Genomic DNA, 20,934 nt, shown 5'->3' on the forward strand with positions numbered 1-20,934 from the left:
AGAATCAGTAATGAAGAAACCTAGACTTTTATTTCCTGTCTTAAAGAACTTTCTAAATTGATTATGATGATGATAAGAATGGATAATGAATAAATTTCTATAAATGATAACTAATTGAAATAAAAATTAGAAAATTATTCTAATTTTTTAAGCATTTTATTCAAAAATTATATCCAGTAATCATTTTAAAGGACACATCCCAAGAGGATATCCTCATAAACATCTTGATCTCCTTTCTTTCCCTTTAAAGAACATTTCTTTCGTCCCCTGTATAGAAAACCAACATAATAAACAGTTCAAAAACCGCAACTCGATTGCAATCCTATCGATTTTCGCCAGTGGCGTGCGCCCTCAATTTTCCCACGATCCGGGGTGCTTGCGCACACCGAACGGCGTGAAAATCGATTGGACGGTTTTCAAGGTAGACTCGGGGACAAATCGGGACCGAAATGTTTCTAATTTCCAGTTAATACGCGTTGGTTTTCTCGTTATCGCCTGTCCGGATGTTGTTGTTATCGGTCTTATGTTTAGTGAGCAGTTGAACTGCGAAAATGACGGGAAAAAACGGTACGTAATTTATTTATTTATTTGTTGTTGTTAACGTCATTACCGTACCCCCACCCCCACCCCTTGTGGGTTTAATTTTTTATTGTTTTGTAATAAATAAAAGGGCGTGATGTTACGATGTTACGGTTTCATCCCTTAATTAACCGGCTTTCACCAGATTTAACTGCTGGCATGATTACAGAGGACGAGTACAAAAACCGCCTCATCACCGCCGTGAAGAAGGAGGTGAAGCAGGTGATGGAGGAGTCGGTGACGAGGAAGTTCGTGCACGAGGAAAGTGGCTCCGTTACTTCCCTTTGTGGAGCTGTTGAAGCTTGCCTATCTCAAGGTAACAAATTCACAAACAGTCTTAAAACTAGTAAACAAAAATGCGATTTAGGTTTGAGGCGTCGAGCTTTGGGGTTGTTCAAAACTTCATCCACAACAGCCCTGTTGCACAAGATAGCGAAGCACAGTCCCGAAGCTGCGATCATATCCAAAAGAGTGCTGGAGATTGAGTGCAAAGATCCGGACCGCCGTTCCAGCAGCAGCAGCGAGAGCCTCACCAAACCGACGCTCAGGAAGAACATGTCACTAAACAGCAACTCCACATCACCCAAATACTTGTGGATTAGGTTGGCGTTGTTCGAGAAACAGCTGGCCAAAATAATCGATTATCTGGTGTCAAACGCCGAGAAGTACTACAACTCAGACGCCCTAGTAGCCGACCCCGACTACGGCAGCATCCTCAGCAGTTTGCTGGTGGGACCGTGCGCCTTGGACTATTCCAGAACCAAAACGCTAGACCACTTCTGGACCGATCCCCCCGCCGACGAACTGGTACAAATGATCCGGATCTACGGCTACCCCTCCACTCCACCCTCGGTTAGGAAATCCAACATAAGAAGGCCGTTGAACACCAGCTCGGAAGACTCTATAACTTCCAGAAGTCAGACGCAGAGCCTCGCCAAGGATTACGTGCAAAGCATCCACCAGAATCCCAAGGCGACCTTGTTGTTCGGCAAGAACAACGTGTTGGTACTGCCGGTTAATTCGGAGGTCTCGGAGCCGATGCCCGGGTATCTGAGCCTCCACCAAATGGCCTCGGGTCTCACCATTAAATGGACCCCCAATCAGCTCATGAACGGCTTCGGCGAAGAAGTCCAGGACAAAAAGTAATCCTTATAAATTGTTTTGGTTGTATTTAACCGGCTACTTTCTAGTGTGTACTGGGATTACGCTCTGCAGGTGCGTCTGGACGAAATCGTCTATGTGCATTGTCACCAGGACAACGAAACTGGAGGCACAGTCATATTGGTAGGACAAGACGGGGTTCAAAGACCTCCAATACATTTCCCCAAAGGTGACCAAGTTGTTAATTAACCAAATAAGGTTGTAACTGAATTGTTTTCGACAGGTGGCCACATGTTGGCGTTTTTAAGTTGCATTGAAACAGGTTTGTTGCCCAGAGGAAGATTGGACCCACCTCTTTGGTCGCAGAGGCAAGGCTTCAACAGCACCAAGAGGCGAAGGCCTTTGCCCGCACTTTCCGAAACTGAAGAGACGTCCAAGGATTACGTCTTTAGAATCATCGACAACAGCAACCATAAAGACATACCTTGTATGTGGTTTTAAATCTAAATCTTCACAATCTCATACAACATTTTTTAGTGAAGAAGACGATTTTGATGGACACCTCAGCTTTGTTGCCAACGAAAGTCAGGATGCAACTCGGAAGCACAAGCACCAGTTCGGAAAGTTCATCGAAAAGCTTCAGCATGGACCAGAACGTACCGGACAGTCCCCCCAGTATTTGCATACAAGCTGTCTGCGACTCCATGAAGAGGCAGATCATTTCCAGGGCTTTCTATGGCTGGCTAGCTTATTGCAGGCACTTGTCCACTGTTAGAACTCACCTGAGTGGGCTGGTCAACTGCAAAATCATCAACGGAGACGGCTCCCAAGATGGTAACTAGTCAACCGCCTCCAAATTGTCTTTCAACTATGTTTTCTTTAGGTATAACGGAGGAGAAGTGGGCGGAGATGTACAAAGATGGAATTTTGAACGATTATGCGGAGGTCTACAGGTTGGTGTACTTCGGAGGAATTGTGAACGACGACATTCGCAGAGAATTGTGGCCTTACCTACTGGGACATTACAAATTCGGCAGTACTGCCGAACAACGTCACGAACTTGGAGAAGAAACGAAGCAAGCGTATGTTTTACATCTTCCCCCACAAATTTGTGTGTTAATATGCTTGTTTGTAGCTACGAGAACACCATGTCGGAGTGGCTGGCCGTAGAGGCAATCGTCCGTCAAAGAGACAAGGAGAAGCAGGCCAGCGCAATAGCGAAGCTGAGCAGCGAGAGCATGTCCAGCGAACAAGTACCAGCCCAAATACAAAGGGATCTCAGCAACGACGTAACTAATCTCAAAACTTTAAAAGCACCAGCTAAACCACACGTTTTAGGTTTTCGAAGACATATCGGACGACGAGTCGATCGACGAGCAAAGCGAGTCGACACCCGAGGCGGGCAAGAAACGTCCGCGCAAAACCAAACAGAACACCATCAAGTACGAGAGCGACGAAGAGAACCAAGACCCGAACGCCGAACTAATCAACGGCGAATGCAACGAACCAGCTGAACTTGAACAGGAGGAGGAGGAGGTGAACGAGGAGCAACTCAAAGATTTTATTCACAATGTTATAGTGACGAACGCGAGTGTTGACATGTCCAATTTGGGCAACGAGAGTCCTAGGAGGAACAACTTGGACGCCGTCACTGAGGAGAACAACTCGTCGTTGGACACGTGCATCGAAACGCATGGACTAGCTTCACCTGCACGATCAGCTTGCGTCTCACCTGCGAGCTCCAACGGAGGAGTCTATAGTGTAAGTAGTACCATAACTCAACACCAACAGGTTGTAGCTAAAGGTTTGCAGCAAGAGTTGCTGGAGACGTTCGGGCTGAACCTGCACCGCATTGAAAAGGACGTGCAGAGGTGCGACAGGAACTACTGGTACTTCGCCGGTGATAACTTGGATAAGCTGCGCAACGTCATGTGCACCTACGTCTGGGAACACTTGGAGGTCGGCTACGTGCAGGGTATGTGCGACCTTGCTGCTCCTCTGTTGGTCATCTTCAACGACGAGTCGCTGACCTACGCCTGTTTTTGCCACCTAATGGAACGAATGGTTGAGAACTTCTCCAGTGGAAACGCCATGGACTGCCACTTTGCTAACATGCGAAGCCTCATTCAAATTCTAGGCTAGTTGCTTCCGTTAACCCCGAACAACAACCCTCTAAACAATTAAAGTTGCAGATTCGGAAATGTACGAGCTGATGCACTCGCGCGGTGACTACACGCATTTCTACTTCTGTTACCGTTGGTTCCTGTTGGATTTCAAGCGGGAGTTGGTTTACCCGGACGTCTACGCCACCTGGGAGTGTATCTGGGCGGCGCAGCACGTCTCCTCCACGCATTTCGTGCTGTTCCTCGCCTTGGCGTTGCTGGAGACGTACCGGGACATAATCCTGTCCAACGGCATGGACTTTACTGACATCATCAAGTTTTTTAACGGTAAAATTTGAGTAATTTTGAAGCTTTTTTTAACGGTTTTTTTGCAGAAATGGCTGAAAGACATGACGCACAAGCAGTTCTGAAACTAGCCAAGGATCTGGTGCTGCAGCTGCAGCTACTGATCGAAAACAAATGATGGAACAAAGTTCAAAATTTAACCAAAGGTTTGAAACACCAAAACACCTTTTTGGTCGTTGTGGAACGTTAACAATTGTTAGTAAATTTATATTATGAAAGGAGTATATCTATATATCAATTAACTTTTTATTTTTTTTACTTGTAGATGAACGATACCTATTTTTTAATCGGTTTTATTGCATTAGTCAAGTTTTAAAACTATGAAGATTTTATCGGTTCACGACCTTCATTTGTGATAAACCGTAGGAAATATATCTAAATAAAAAATTCTAATGATAAAAGTTAAATATACCTCAGATTGTATTGTGGAATATATTTTGTAAACGGTGCCAAAACTATTACAATTATCTTAATATCAATAGGTGTAACAATGAAAAAAAAAAAAATTATAAAAATATGTATTTTTTTAACATTAAGATCTGTTGTATGTGCAGTTGATTTATTGTTATTGCAGATATTTTATTAAAAATTTTATTCAACGAATGGTTTATCTCGAAAAAAAAAAATAAATGTCTTCTAAATATTTAAATATATATCCTGTGTTTCATTTCTTTATTCGACCATTTTAAAACAAATTTTATTTATGCCTACATTAAATTTTTTGTATGTACGCGTATCACATGGAAACTACTTAACGCATTTTGCTGAAACTTGGTATAAGGGTGAATTAAGTTTTGGGTCAACATTTAAACTACTTTTTATTTCAGAAAATGAAACAGTTTTTGGGTTCAACATTGTCTTTTTAACTTTTATCTTGGACTACGTAAACAAATATTTTAATTTTTTTGGATGAAAATTATCTTAAATGTTTACTAAAGATTTAATCTATTATTCTACCAAATTTTATTAAAATCTGATAAATAGATTCCGTCTGATAAGCGTACATATGGAGAATTGTGTTTATATTTTTTCTTTGTACAATTATCACACTAAAACTACGTAACAGATTTTGATGAAATTTGCTACATTAATAGCTTACGCCTTGAGTTAAAAATTAAGGTACTTTTTATCCAGAAAAATAAAATAATTTCTTTTTTACACCAATTTAAACATTTTATTTGTCTCTGCTAAATGCTTTATAATCTAAAATGTTTTATTTGAAATTGGTTTACTAATCATATAGGATTACTAGAGGTATCATGTAATCATATTATGTAACATATTCTGGGTTACATAACAATTAATAGAAATAAAGCAATTAATTCATATGTATAATTAATCGCTTTGTTTTTCGTTAATATAGGTTACGTAATGTTGGTTGGTTTCACTGATATTCGAGGAAAAATAAAACTACAAAATACCGTCTAGTTTCAATGAATTTGTTCGTACTAATTCCTCTAATCCTAAGTTGCAATATACAAAACTATACAATATAAATACATTAGAAAAAATATACACAATCTGTCTTGCACAATTGACAAAAGCATTGCACGAAGCGTGATGTACCAATAAATAAATTAATTAATTATTAATAACAATTAAAGCCTTTCATTCATCCTCCCCCAACAATCTGTTCAATTCTTCTATCCTCCTTGCCTTCTCCTCGCTGTCCGTTTGCCTTAACAGTTGTTCTTTTTCTTTTTTAAGCTCCAGCCTGTTTGAACAGTTCAAAGTGCTGAACTCCCACGCACCGGTGCCGTCGAATTGAAGAATATGTGTGTGGAATTTCCTGTACAATTAGAATTCATTAAAATCACACATAACTGAACGTAGAAAGTTATTTACCAGAGTGTGGGACGATGGGTGATGGTTAAAAGAGTGATTCCCATGTCTATGGCAGTTTGGTACATGTTGCTCTCCACATCTATGGAAACTGCAGACGTGCACTCGTCCAACAGCGCATATTTGGGCCTAAAACACAAAAATTAATACGCACAACTTTTGTTATTCCAGTAAATTACTTGTGGTAGAAGAGTCGTGCGACAGCCATACGCTGTTTCTCGCCGCCCGACAGTATGTCCGTCCAGTCCTTGATTTCGTGGAACGTGTCCCGCTCCACGATGTGATCCAAGTGCACCAGTCGCATGATTTTACGCAGATCTTCCTCCGTCACCTGTTTGTTGATCATGTCGGCGTACGTGTCCGGATAAATCACCTGATCTCTGAGATTGCCGATCACCATGTACGGCCTCTGGGGTATGTAGAACATGGCGTTCTTGGGGGTGTGCAACTCGCCCCCGTAGACGGGCCACAGCCCGCTTAGGATCCTGAACAGGCTCGACTTGCCGCAGCCGTTGGGGCCGGTGATCAACAGGTGTTGGCCCGGCTTTAAATGAAGGCTGAGGCTGGGACAGACGACGTCGCAGTTGGGGGTAACGATGGGGACGTCTCTCAGTATGATTTCGTTGGTGGACACGACCAGTTTGCCCTTGGCTATGGGCTGGTCGCCGCGGAATTCGATTTCGAAGTCGCCCTTCTCCTTTTTCTCCACCAGGGTTTTGTGGTAGACGCCACGGCTTGCCTCCTCCAACACGGTGAACATGTTTTCCACGCGTTGGGTGTGGCCGGCCAGCTCCACGATGTCCTTGTAGCTGGACATCAGCCGTTCCACGGCGTTGGAGCCGGTCAACAACAGGTTTTTGGCTGTGGTGAAGTAGTGGGTGCGCTCCGACACGTTGTCTTCGGCCTCTCCGTCGTGGGACTTTTTGTGCTTCTTTGTGGCCGACAGGAGGATGGGCAAGGACACCACCACCATGCCGGTGCCTGACCAGACGTATTTCATCAAGAACTGCTCTAGCATTACGAACCACAACTTGACGCCGAACATGTGCTCCAGGTGTTGGACCAGTATTCTGTAGGCGCTTCTCAGGTGGCTCTGCTCCACTTTATGGCCGCCGTAGAAGGCGATTTCTTCGGCGTTGGCCACAATTCTTCCGTGTACCAACCTTAGGTAGCCCTTCTTTTCGGCCTCCTGAGCTACCAGTTGGCCAAACTTCGGCGACACTAGTCGGAGTATCAGGGCGGAGACGACCACAACACCTACAACACAGGTCATAATCATACAATCAACAAATTATTATAAAAGTAAATTACCTGAGATTATTACAGGTCCGGTTATGAGGTTGGCATTGCGGGACTTGACGAGGTTGGCCAAAGCTATTGCCATTAACAATATGTCGAAGCAGGGCTTGGTGATTTGACCATACAAGTGGCTGACGGTGTTGGCCACAGTTTCAATGTCGTCGGTTAAACGTTGGGCACAATTGTCCAGACGTCCGTCCAACACAGTAACACGATAGTAGCTTTGATTCTTGAAGTACAGCTTGTAGGAATGGTCGACCAGTCTTGACCTGAAGCTGAGGGCGATCCTACTTTCGAGGTACTTGATCATGCTGTTAATAAAGGTGGCCGGTATGGCAACGGCGAACCACTTCATTAATTGCTTGACGAAGTTCTTCGGGTCCTTCCTGACTATAAACTTAACGATGGCTCCCTCCAAGTTGGCTACGTAGATGCTCAGGAACGTCCTCAGGAAAAGGAATGTGGTATGGCCTGTTAAGAGGGCGGTTTCGGTGCAAAACAAGCTGGGTATCATAATCCTGATCAGCTTTATGAACTGGAAAATGAACCTCAGGTTGAGATTCGGTATGTGGTTTCTGAATTTCCTCGATATGACCTTCTGGGTCTTCGGATCGCCGTTCTGAATGACCACGTTGTCCTTGACCAGGTTGTTGTTGAGGCCGAGGCGCTCCTTGTTGGTCTTGTGTATGAGTCCATCGACGATGGGATAGCCGACTTTGAGTACGTAGGTGAAGAGGACGGCACCGATCACCACCCCCGACACTACGGTGCGGTTGGCGTTCAGGTGGTGCTCGCCCTTCTCCAGGAACTTTGAGATTACGCTCGGCATTTTCGTTTCGTTTTATTGTTCGTTCATTTTTTTCTTTTTACCTTTTTTTCAAACTGCGGACAGAAACAATTATTGTAAATGATATTGGAAACAAGTTGCGTAAATTGTTAATGGTTGTTAATTGAGTCGCAATTATTTTGTTGGACGTTATGGCATGTTTTTCGTGAAGGTTAGGTTTAATTAATTAATAATTTATTGTAATTATTAAATGTAGATGTTGTACTGGCTGGAATCACTGGTTCTAATCCGTTCTATTGCATCAATTACGTTATCTCGACTCGTTCTGGAGTGAAAGTTTGCACAACAGCCTTGGATCATTTGTAAGGAATGTTATATAACTTATAAAAATTTAAACAAAATTTCAACACTGGGAAACTTTCGTACGTACATACGAACCAGATTTTCCTAATCTAATAGAAATTGTGGTCATATTTTTGGACGTGCAACCTTGACAGACGTTGTTTATTAATAATCTGATCAGATGTTTATTTTTATAAACGCAACCAGGAACAGTAACATTTACGTAATTGGTGGACGATGAGAAATGGGGGAGACGCGAGGTTCAAACCTTGGACCATTGTTCTTGGTATTTATCACAAACAAATTTTGTTAATTGGGCGATTTAATAAATAAATAATGACAATCAATGACTGGAAACGAAACAAACCTTCGGCGACTCTTAACATTCTTTCCAAGTTCGACTAGTTTTGCATTTTTCGTACATTAATGTTTTTATTTTATTGCATCGTGGATTTATTATGACTATGTTATAAAATGTTTTAAATTATTTTAAACATAAGTTGGGTGATGCAAATAAAACTATATTTTAGTACATCTTTTATTTCATTTACGTGATGTAATGTTGTAAATATTTTAATGAAACTTTCAAGAAATAATGGTTTAAAACTGTATGATTCTACGACTTTAGAATTTTTAATTTGTCGTTAAAAAATTATTTAATTATGCTGCATAGAATTTAATTAAATATTTTAATCAACTAATGGTTTATGTTAAGAATTGTATAAATTGCAAGGATCGATTTTCAATTTATTAATTGTCTTTAAGAAATATTTTAGCACTTAGGTGCCATTTGTATGTTTGCATTTTTTTAATGTGCAGAATTTATAATTTAAATAATAAAAAAATGAACTGTGAAAATTACAAGATTCTACCATTTTTAATTCTTGACCTGCTCAACACTCTGTTACTAATTTCATGTAATAATGTCATTAATAATGACTATTATTAACTGTGTTTAATATATATTTTAAATAAACAGAGTAATGCTCAAAATAATGAAGAAATTATTATTCTACTGACTTAATGACTTTAAGTTTTTAACTTCCTCAAGAAATGCTTAAGTAGTGAAAACTCCAAAATCTCACAACATTTAGGTTAAAATTAGCTTTAAGAAATGTTTAACACTTTAGACCTAATCATTGTGTATTTTTAACAATCGTTCGCACTGTCATCTATCCGACAATAGCTACACATGTACAAGATGATAATGATGCAGGTTTCTGTAGTGATTTATATTGAAAATTGCTTTGAATTTGATTTTTTAATATACAGAGTAGATTGAGTAATATTTTTGATTAAATTTTACCACATTTGAAAGCTCACAAACGTGCCAACAGTAAAAGATAAAAACCAGAAAATTCCGATAGACCGAAACAACGAAATTTGCTGCACAAACTTGCCGATCCGCAACATTTCCAAATGATACAAATCAGCGTTTCGTGTCACAATAGGCGAACTCCCCATTCGAAACCGGTCTCTCGACGTCGAATTGGAAACCGCGAAGACAAAACGCGGTACAACGGCCCCAAATTACATAGGAAGGTTGCCGTAATTGTGCGTTACGGTTTGTTGCACCGCTATTGCCTCACTTTTCTTGTTATTTTGTTTGTTTAATTTTATTTTTTTTTTTTCGGTATACGGTTTGTTATATTCGGTCGTCGACAAAACGGATTTCGAAATTCAATTAATCTGGTTTATTTTTTTTTTTGCAAAGTGGACGTGCGATTAACGGGCAAACTTTCACGAAATTAATTAAAAAAATAATTAGTCACAAATAAACTAACTAACTTAACTAACTAAGTACGGTACCTTAGAGAACTGTCGCGGCACAAAACAAAGAACCCGACGTAGATGTGTGTGCGGAGGAACGGACGCGTAACCGACGACTGTTTAATTTACGAACGATTAGTTTGGACTTTATTCACAATTGTAATTGATAAGATCGTATCGGCTGTGAACGTGTGTCACACACGATTGTGACAATTTTCGTACCCAGAATCAATTTTTATATATTCATGGTTTTTTTATTTGCCTGCCCGAAATGCGGTTTGACTTGGATGCAGTTTTTCGGTGGTGATAAAAATGCGGGACCATGAAAGTTCAATGCTGTGCATAAAAATTCCGTTCGTGTAGTTCGCAGTGAGGGTCGTAAATTTATTGAGGACGCACCATTCGGGAACAATGTCAAGTGCACACCGTCACGTGAAATATTCAGAATTCTATAATTAACGTTTGTCGTTACTGTTACTTAACACAATGGGTGGATTAATGCTGAAAAAAATGGTACATGTGTTCAGACTTTTGTACTTTATCTGTGACATTGTTACTCCTTTGTTTCCTGTTAGAAAAACACTGTGACATTTTGAAGGAAAAAGGCTACAGGTGTCCAAATTTTAGTGTCCAACTTTTAGTTCCTTTAATTTTTTTCCACTAGGAAAAGACTGTCATAAATAGAAGGAAAAAAGTAACGAGTGTCCAAACTTTTTTACCTTAACTTCTTTATTCCAACTAGAAAGATACTGTGACCAATTGAAGGAAAAAAAGCAACGAGTGTCCAAACTTTTGTATCTTAAATGTGACACTGTAACTTCTTTATTCCAACTAGAAAGATACTGTGATCAATTGAAAGAAAAAAAGTAACAAGTGTCCAAACTTTTGTACCTTGAATGTGACATTGTAACTTCTTCATTCCAACTATAAAGATACTTTGATCAATTGAAGGAAAAAAAGTAACGAGTGTCCAAACTTTTGTACCTTGAATGTGACATTGTAACTTCTTCATTCCAACTATAAAGATACTGTGATCAATTGAAGAAAAAAAAGTAACGAGTATCCAAACTTTTGTACCTTGAATGTGACATTGTAACTTCTTTATTCCAACTAGAAAGATACTATGATCAATTGAACGAAAAAAAGTAACGAGCGTCCAAACTTTTGTACCTTGAATGTGACATTGTAACTTCTTCATTCCAACTATAAAAATACTGTGATCAATTGAAGGAAAAAAAGTAACAAGTGTCCAAAATTTTGTACCTTGAATGTGAGATTGTAACTTCTTTATTCCAACAAGAAAGATACTGTGATCAATTGAAGGAAAAAAAGTAACGAGTGTCCAAACTTTTGTACCTCAAATGTGACATTATAACTTCTTTATTCCAACTAGAAAGATATTGTGATCAATTGAAGGAAAAAAAGTAACGAGTATCCAAACTTTTGTATCTTTAATGTGACATTGTAACTACTTTATTCCAACTAGAGAGATACAGTGATCAATTAAAGAAAAAAAAGTAACGAGTATTTTAAATGTGACATTGAAACTTCTTTGTTCCAACTATAAAAATAAAATGACTAATTGGAGGAAAAAAGTAACAAATGTGCATAGTTTTATATTTTAATTGTGACATTGTAACATCTAATCTATATTCCAGTTAGAAAAATGCAGTGTCAAATTAAAGACGAAAAGATACGAGGGTCCAAAGTCTTGCACTTTAAATGTAATATTGAAATATCTACTAGATAATATTTAAAGAAAAATATAATTAATCCGGATTAATCATATTTAAAAATATCTTCATAAAATAATGTTCAATGCCATTAAGATAAAATGTATCAAAATGCCAATATTAATAATAATTAGAATAATAATAATAATAATAAATGTTTTGTTTACAATGACTAACATAAACAACACGTGGGATCAATAACGCAGATAACCAGGAACTGACTCAACGTCAAACGTCATGACTAGTCACCAAAATAAAGCAAAACCACCCCCTTTCGCAGTGCCCAATGTCATGCATGTCTCACCTATGGATGGATTAGCACACACGGTCGGAACGGCACAAAACACCGTGCACAAATCACATGTTTCGACGAACGACGACGATACGACGAAATGGAAAGTGACAGATCAGAATCCTTAGCACCGAAAGTGGGGGCTTATCTAACGTTTCGCGGTGTTGCCGCCGTCGCGACGTTCTCCCCACCCCACAAAAAACGGCTTGTTTTTGGTTTGGTGATCGTCAGTGACCAAGCCGTTTACTGAAAACCGGTACCACAAACCTTTAAATTTACCTTAGCACATTGCAACTATTAACGGCCCAATTAGGATTATCTAACGAGGAAACGATGTTCGGAAACGCATAATGGCCATTTAATGGCGGCATCCGCAAGTGGCGGAGTCGCAGTAGAAATTGGGCCCGGGGGCAAAGAGAGTGCATCGTTGCATATTTTGCAGTTTCCGGACAGATTAGGAAGAAAGTGCACGGGGACTTTCACTATCGCCTCGAACGCTTCCGTGTAACAAGTTTCGTTTTCTTTAACGGTTACGTATTTGTGGGTCATTGTTATGTAAAACGTTCCGTGATTGGGATACTAATAAAACATCATTCAATTTTATTGTTAATGTTATATTAATTGTTTTTGCAAATTGGCTCTTCGGTACTAAACATTTATTATTTGTTAGTTTTGTCACTTTTAATTTCTAATTAATTTTAATGGAACTTACAGTAAATAATATTTAAATTAATGGGAAATCGAATGGTGAAAACTGTAAAGTTCTACGACTCTTAGTTTTCCAGTTATGTTTCAATAATTACCTGACACTTAGGTGCTAACCTCGCATATAAATATTAATCGTATATTTTTTAGTTTGAGAAATATTTTATTCTTCCAACTTGCAGGAATATCACTACAAATAAGAAAGAACTTAATGGTGAACACTACAAGATTCTACAACTTATAGATTTTTTGTAATTCTTAAAAAACTGCTGAATACATTGGTGCTATTCCCATTTATATAATATTCAGCTTTATAACTTAAAATTTATTACATATTTTAATGAAATTTTGGTTTATATATTGGTGATTGGTGAAAACTGCAACATTCGAAGACTTTTACTTTCTGTGTGATCTTTACACGTTCGTGCTGTTCTCAATTATTTGATTACTACTCTTAGTTTATAAAATATTTTAATAAAATTTTCAGAAGTAATACTTTAAATAATGAAGGAGTGATTGGTGAAAACTGCAAGATTCGAAGACTTTTAGTTTCTATGTGATCTTTTAGACGTTGGTGCTATCCTCAGTTATTTTATTAGTTTATAAAATATTTAATTGAAATTTAAAGGAGTAATACTTTAAATAATGTATTATTAAGTGGTGAAAATTGCAACAACCGACAACTGTTAGTTTTTGAAATATCCTTAATAAAGTACTTAGCACTATGGTGCTAAGTCAATTTGGTGAATATTCTGAGGAATATAATTTTAAATAGAACATAATCAAATCTCACAATGTACATAATTTATTTAAATTACTGGTAAATTTATTGTTTCTAAATATTCCAGCTTAATGTTAATTTTGTATAATTATTAATAATCATCTTCTTTGTGTAATAAGTATTACAATGACGTGTAGACTATTAAGTAAACATAACGCAAATTAAAGTAATTATTAATCAACACACCATTAAATTATGAAATGTATTTCAATCTCAGTGTCGACATAACAGTATATTGTCGTATTTGGGTTAAATCGATATTCTTAAAATCTCCAAAAAATGTTAATAAATCTGCATAATTTAAAAACGAATTATAAGTTCAGTCTTTCCATTAAATCACCATAAATAATCCCAGGGATTATTTTACATTCAAACTGCTATTATAAACACATTAATTATGGAAGATAACAGTGTTGTTTAGGAAAACTCTCACGGATCTTCCATTGTATCTAGCGGCTTGTTTTACATCAAAACACGCACATGATGCAATACAGCCGAAATCAGTACAATTTTATCTTAAGTACGAATTAATGACCCGTGCAACAACTGGGCAACAAATAAATGTATGGAAGTAAAATTAAATTAATTATAAATTGTGGTACAACTTTTACTTTTCGTATGCAACCCCAATTGCACGCGTGCATTTGTAAGATGACCTTAAAGGCGACAACGCTGCGTCTTTTCTTACAATGAAGCTGTGCATTGTTGACACATTGTTGATTGATCACTAACGTTTTTTGTTGTAGTGATACCAGATAAAAAGATAAGCGCAAAAAATGTTTGTAAACATTAAAATCCATAGTAATTAATAAGATTTACTTAATTAAAACTCTTTATTGTACAAAAAAATGAATTGTTTTATTTATTGAGCGGCAACAGAGTAAAATTGAACGGTGATTCATGTTTACTCATCACGGCAACTTGTTGATATTGTTGAGATAGTAAAGTGGGCATGGCCCATTGTTTAGTCAACTATCGAAAATGACGGAAGAGGAATTACCTACTCCGAATTGGCTTCAGGAATTAGAGGCGAAAAGGGAAAGGAGAGTTAAGGCTAAATTGGGACACGAAACTGGTGCCGGTGCTCAATGTTTGAAATGTGCTGATAAGTGCCCAGGTAAGATAAAAATAACATTAATTTTTAAACAATAAGAAACATCAAAAATTATGTCAGAAAATGTCATTGAACCACCACCAAATGTACGTGTAACAAAAATTTCCTTCCTAGGCTTGGACCTCCACTTCTGGCGCAAGATCTGCAGGATATGCAAGTGCACGAAGGACGAGCACGACGTCCCGGACGACGACGTGCACGGCTGGGCCGAATGGCAGCTCCTGGGCAGCAAACCCAACAAAATCAAGACGAAAATCAGTAAGAAAATACCATCACATCCTCATTAAAAAGCTAAATCCACTATTTTATTACAGCTCTGCCCGGCAGGAAAGGCGAAGTGGAACTGGACTGGACGCCCAAAGGTCAAAAGGAGACGGTCGAGAAGTTCCTGCACTCGTTGCCCGTAGATGCGATACCTATTAAAGGTTCGCAGGCGGCTTCGGATCGTAAGCTGCAGCTGCAAAAGCAGATACCGATCCACGACATCGACCCGAGCTTGTGCCACGAGCTGACCGAGAACGAGCTCGAGGAGATGAATAAGTACATTGCGCACGTGAAGGAGAAATCCGTCGGCGTCGGGCAGCTGGTTAGTCTGGGCAATTTGATCAGAGGTGTCGCGCACAACTTGAACCCCGTCGAAATGAAGGTGCTGCACGAGAGGTACGGAAAGAACATACCGATCTTCGAGCTGGTCAAGCTGCAGAGTCAGGCCAACGTGAAGCCGTTACAGATTACCAAGGATATGGAGCGGTTGAACGTCAGAGGTTTGAATAGTAAGGAAGCTCTTGGTGATTTGGGCGATAGGAACCACTTGCAGCAGAATTATGGTAACCAACAAGTTGTTTATGGTAGCTTAGTGAGGGATAAGAATTACTTGGAAGGGAAGCAGGAGGTTGGCAACCTGGCCGGTAGGCGTAAGTACACTGATTTGCCAAAGCAAATTGGGCAACAACCAAGTTATGGTGAGTTGAGGGCACAAGGTAACTTAGAAGGTCAGGTCAACATAGCACAATCAGAAGACGTACTGAACAACCTTCAGAATCCGGTCTATGGTGGATTAAGAGGTAACCAACAGGGCCAAAGCTACAGTAACTTATCAGACAGACAAAACCCTCAGTCTCCAATTTATGGCAATTTGGAAGGAAACAAGTATGATCCAAACCTTGGACAACTGGAGGAAATTCAGAACAACCCTCTGCCTCCCCCGTACGACGGACTACGAGGAAACCAACAAGGTAACATTTATGGTAACTATGGGCAAGGTCAAAACCTTGGAGGTAACAAAAACAATAACCCCCAAGTCCACAAATATGGTACCGTACCAGAAGCAACTGAAGCAGCTAATCAGTTGAAGCTTCAAAAACAATTACCCAACTATACTCCTGGTAACTTGGCGACTTACAGTGAAAACCAAACCGGTCAATCCTTCAACAACTTCAAGGACTTAGCATACTCGACCTACAACAACCCACCAGGAGAACGAGTTTACAGTCCGAATCACAACCAGCAGCTGCCCATCAATAACCAACAGCAAGAAATACTGCAACCCGAGAACGTTAACATAGGTTCAATCAAAGATATTTACCCTGATATTAAAACGGCAAACTTTGGTCAAAATGAGAATTTCATCGAAGATCTTCCTTTACCAAGCGAAGCAACTTACTCTTTAGTGGACAACATAGTTATCCCAGATTGCCACGGTTGTAAACAACCCTTCGATTTCAACGAATTCGCCATCACCATTGAGAAGTCATCGTCTTTGTACCACGCAGGTTGCTTCAAGTGTGCAGGTTGCAACCAGATCTTGGCCGACAACATGTACTTCTATCACAAGGAAACGAACAACGTCTACTGCCTCAGAGACTATGCTAAAGTTAAGGGTTACCCTCGTTGTAAGGGTTGCGACGAACTGATATTTACGAAAGAGTACTGCCTGACTGAAGAAAACACGTTCCATTTGAAGCATTTCTGCTGTTTGGACTGCGACAGCCCTCTGGCTGGTCAGAATTATTTGCTTGAGAACTCGCAGCCCATTTGTTTGCCTTGTTATGAAAAGGGCAAGGCCGAGAAGTGCTTGGGGTGCAACCAGATCATCAAGCCTTTTGAGGAAGGGTTGACTTTGAAGGATAAACATTTCCATGTTAGGGATGAATGCTTTTGCTGTAGGGTTTGTTCCAAGCCTTTGTTGGGGAAGAAGTTGATGTTTAAGAATAACAGGTTGTACTGCTCTCCTGCCTGTTATCAAAAGGATGAGGATTAATTAATTAATGAATTCGGTGCTGATTTATTATATTATTATTACTACTATTATGTATATTGTGCCATTTATTACTATTGTATTTTGTACGAATAAAAATAAATAATTAAATGAACGTCTGGTACTATTTTTAAGTGCCCCCAAAAACGTTTTAGGCCATAAAATCGCCAACCTGGGGTGAGATACGTGTATTTTTTTAGAACAAATTAATTTTGTTGAAAGAAAGTAAAGTTCAATGACAGTGGCGAGGATTGAAGTGTTGAACGTTGGAATAATTCACACCTATTCGGCGGCACATTTCAATCGTCGCTCCGCGATCGAGAGGAAGGAAACTATATTTTCTGCTCGCGCTTTCAACACCTCGCACTGAATGGCATCGCCTGGCGTTTTATCGCGCCACATGTTTTCCTCCGGCTACGAAAAATTTTATAAAAGGAACGGTGTCTTTCATGTCGATTGATTCAGTGGCTTCATTGTGACTCAGGGTACGGTTTTGTGGCCGTTAAAGGTTTAATTGTGTAAACTGTTTAAGTTTTCGTACAAAGATGTAAAGAACTTTGATTGAATTTTGCTTTAAACATTCGTAGTTGGTTTTCTACGAAAATAAAACTGTAAAATTTTCGACGAAATCCCATTTTAGCTGTATTTTTTTATATATGTAATAATCCCAATTATAATGTGGCAATTTGTATGAAATTAATCGACAAAATATAAAAATATGCGACAAATCGATTAATGAAAACTACACTTTTGTATATCCTTTTGTTTTTGAGTTACAGACGTTCAAAGTCGAAAGAGAATCAAAATTCCTCCAACTGAATAAAATAATTTCTTTTCAGCTGTGACTATAAAAATTTATTGAATTTATATAAAGTTTACATTTATAAAAACGTTTATTTTATTTAATTAATCGTCTAAAAGGATTTCTATTCACTTTTTGTCGATTTTATGTTGTGATAGTCCTAATTAGAAAATGAACTCATGTGAATTGTGACAAAACTCAGTTCTTTGAGTTTATCATCTACAATTTTTCTGCAATTTGTATTAAATTCATGAACAAAATACAAAAATGTATGCCAAATCGACTACTGAAAACTAAACTTTTGTATCTCTTTATGTTTGTGACTTACAGACGTTTAAAATCGAAAGACACTAAAAATTCCTCTATCTAAGTAAAATAATTTCTTTTTAGCTGTGACTATGAAAAATCATTGAAATTATATAAAGTTTATACTTCTAAAAACGTTCATTTTATTTAATTAATCATATAAAAGGATTTCTATTCATTTTTTGACGGTTTTACGTTGTGATAGTCCCAATTAGAAAGTGAACTTATGTGATTTGTGACAAAACTCAGTTCTTTAAGTATATCATCTACTATTTTTCAGCAATTTGTATTAAATTCATGAACAAAATACAAAAATGTATGACAAATCGACTACTGAAAACTAAACTTTTGTATCTCTTTATGTTTGTGACTTACAGACGTTTAAACTCGAAAGACACTAAAAATTCTTCTATCTAAGTAAATTAATTTCTATTCAGCTGTGACTATGAAAAATCATAGAAATGATATAAAGTTTACACTTCTAAAAATGCTCATTTTATTTAATTAATCATCTAAAAGGTTTTCTATTCATTTTTTGTCGGTTTCATGTTGTGATAGTCCCAATTAGAAAGTGAACTCATGTGATTTGTGACAAAACTCAGTTCTTTAAGTATATCATCTACAATTTTTGAGCAATTTGTATTAAATTCATGAACAAAATACAAAAATGTGTGACAAATCGACTACTGAAAATTACACTATTGTATCTCTTTATGTTTTTGACTTACAGACGTTTAAAATCGAAAGACACTAAAAATTCCTCTATCTAAGTAAAATAATTTCTTTTTAGCTGTGACTATGAAAAATCATTGAAATTATATAAAGTTTACACTTCTAAAAATGTTCATTTTATTTAATTAATCATATAAAAGGATTTCTATTCATTTTTTGACGGTTTTACGTTGTGATAGTCCCAATTAGAAAGTGAACTCATGTGATTTGTGACAAAACTCAGTTCTTTGAGTATATCATCTACAATTTTTCAGCAATTTGTATTAAATTCATGAACAAAATACAAAAATGTATGACAAATCGACTACTGAAAACTAAACTTTTGTATCTCTTTATGTTTGTGACTTACAGACGTTTAAAATCGAAAGACACTAAAAATTCCTCTATCTAAGTAAAATAATTTCTTTTTAGCTGTGACTATAAAAATTTATTGAATTTATATAAAGTTTACATTTATAAAAACGTTTATTTTATTTAATTAATCGTCTAAAAGGATTTCTATTCACTTTTTGTCGATTTTATGTTGTGATAGTCCTAATTAGAAAATGAACTCATGTGAATTGTGACAAAACTCAGTTCTTTGAGTTTATCATCTACAATTTTTCTGCAATTTGTATTAAATTCATGAACAAAATACAAAAATGTATGACAAATCGACTACTGAAAACTAAACTTTTGTATCTCTTTATGTTTGTGACTTACAGACGTTTAAAATCGAAAGACACTAAAAATTCCTCTATCTAAGTAAAATAATTTCTTTTTAGCTGTGACTATGAAAAATCATTGAAATTATATAAAGTTTATACTTCTAAAAACGTTCATTTTATTTAATTAATCATATAAAAGGATTTCTATTCATTTTTTGACGGTTTTACGTTGTGATAGTCCCAATTAGAAAGTGAACTTATGTGATTTGTGACAAAACTCAGTTCTTTAAGTATATCATCTACTATTTTTCAGCAATTTGTATTAAATTCATGAACAAAATACAAAAATGTATGACAAATCGACTACTGAAAACTAAACTTTTGTATCTCTTTATGTTTGTGACTTACAGACGTTTAAACTCGAAAGACACTAAAAATTCTTCTATCTAAGTAAATTAATTTCTATTCAGCTGTGACTATGAAAAATCATAGAAATGATATAAAGTTTACACTTCTAAAAATGCTCATTTTATTTAATTAATCATCTAAAAGGTTTTCTATTCATTTTTTGTCGGTTTCATGTTGTGATAGTCCCAATTAGAAAGTGAACTCATGTGATTTGTGACAAAACTCAGTTCTTTAAGTATATCATCTACAATTTTTGAGCAATTTGTATTAAATTCATGAACAAAATACAAAAATGTGTGACAAATCGACTACTGAAAATTACACTATTGTATCTCTTTATGTTTTTGACTTACAGACGTTTAAAATCGAAAGACACTAAAAATTCCTCTATCTAAGTAAAATAATTTCTTTTTAGCTGTGACTATGAAAAATCATTGAAATTATATAAAGTTTACACTTCTAAAAATGTTCATTTTATTTAATTAATCATATAAAAGGATTTCTATTCATTTTTTGACGGTTTTACGTTGTGATAGTCCCAATTAGAAAGTGAACTCATGTGATTTGTGACAAAACTCAGTTCTTTGAGTATATCATCTACAATTTTTCAGCAATTTGTATTAAATTCATGAACAAAATACAAAAATGTATGACAAATCGACTACTGAAAGCTACACTATTGTATCTCTTTATGTTTTTGACTTACAGACGTTTAAAGTCGAAAGACACTAAAAATTCCTCTATCAAAGTAAAATAATTTCTTTTCAGCTGTGACTATGAAAAATTATTGAAATTATATAAAGTTTACACTTCTAAAAATGTTAATTTTATTTAATTAATCATATAAAAGGATTTCTATTCATTTTTTGACGGTTTTACGTTGTGATAGTCCCAATTAGAAAGTGAACTCATGTGATTTGTGACAAAACTCAGTTCTTTGAGTATATCATCTACAATTTTTCAGCAATT

At 37.1% G+C, this 20,934-nt stretch overlaps 3 protein-coding genes across 5 annotated transcripts; 2 read left to right on the top strand and 1 right to left on the bottom strand.

Moving 5' to 3' along the window:
• The first annotated feature begins 417 nt into the window (after positions 1-417).
• Positions 418-4,801, top strand: LOC109597892 (small G protein signaling modulator 1). 2 transcript variants are annotated; one of them, XR_007548480.1, is made up of 13 exons: positions 418-567; positions 749-895; positions 947-1,721; positions 1,770-1,909; positions 1,964-2,167; positions 2,218-2,514; positions 2,564-2,762; positions 2,816-2,969; positions 3,019-3,441; positions 3,493-3,817; positions 3,873-4,130; positions 4,178-4,333; positions 4,414-4,801. XR_007548480.1 is itself a non-coding variant. In XM_020013678.2 (12 exons), the coding sequence occupies exons 1-12, from the start codon at positions 552-554 to the stop codon at positions 4,264-4,266; spliced, it is 3,027 nt and encodes a 1,008-aa protein (XP_019869237.1). In that variant the 5' UTR covers positions 418-551; the 3' UTR covers positions 4,267-4,801. The 2 variants fall into 2 exon arrangements, 1 of the variants encoding a protein (XP_019869237.1); XM_020013678.2 differs by having other exon boundaries at positions 4,178-4,801.
• A 765-nt stretch (positions 4,802-5,566) lies between these two features.
• LOC109597927 (ATP-binding cassette sub-family D member) lies at positions 5,567-12,380 on the bottom strand. Of its 2 annotated transcripts, none has more exons than XM_020013708.2 (5): positions 12,226-12,380; positions 7,302-8,171; positions 6,170-7,247; positions 5,994-6,119; positions 5,567-5,937 (listed from the first exon to the last, which is right to left on the bottom strand). In XM_020013708.2, exons 2-5 carry the CDS (start codon positions 8,116-8,118, stop codon positions 5,757-5,759), a joined length of 2,202 nt encoding a protein of 733 aa, XP_019869267.1. In that variant the 5' UTR covers positions 8,119-8,171; positions 12,226-12,380; the 3' UTR covers positions 5,567-5,756. The 2 variants fall into 2 exon arrangements, with proteins under 2 accessions (XP_019869267.1, XP_019869268.1); XM_020013709.2 differs by lacking the exon at positions 12,226-12,380 and adding an exon at positions 10,228-10,632.
• Positions 12,381-14,612: 2,232 nt separating this feature from the next.
• LOC109597887 (uncharacterized) lies at positions 14,613-17,185 on the top strand. The gene is made up of 3 exons (XM_049968788.1): positions 14,613-14,816; positions 14,928-15,071; positions 15,128-17,185. Exons 1-3 carry the CDS (start codon positions 14,681-14,683, stop codon positions 17,071-17,073), a joined length of 2,226 nt encoding a protein of 741 aa, XP_049824745.1. The 5' UTR covers positions 14,613-14,680; the 3' UTR covers positions 17,074-17,185.
• Positions 17,186-20,934: the final 3,749 nt, after the last annotated feature.

This window comes from Aethina tumida, chromosome 6 (assembly GCF_024364675.1).
Source record: "Aethina tumida isolate Nest 87 chromosome 6, icAetTumi1.1, whole genome shotgun sequence".
NCBI lineage: Eukaryota > Metazoa > Arthropoda > Insecta > Coleoptera > Nitidulidae > Aethina > Aethina tumida.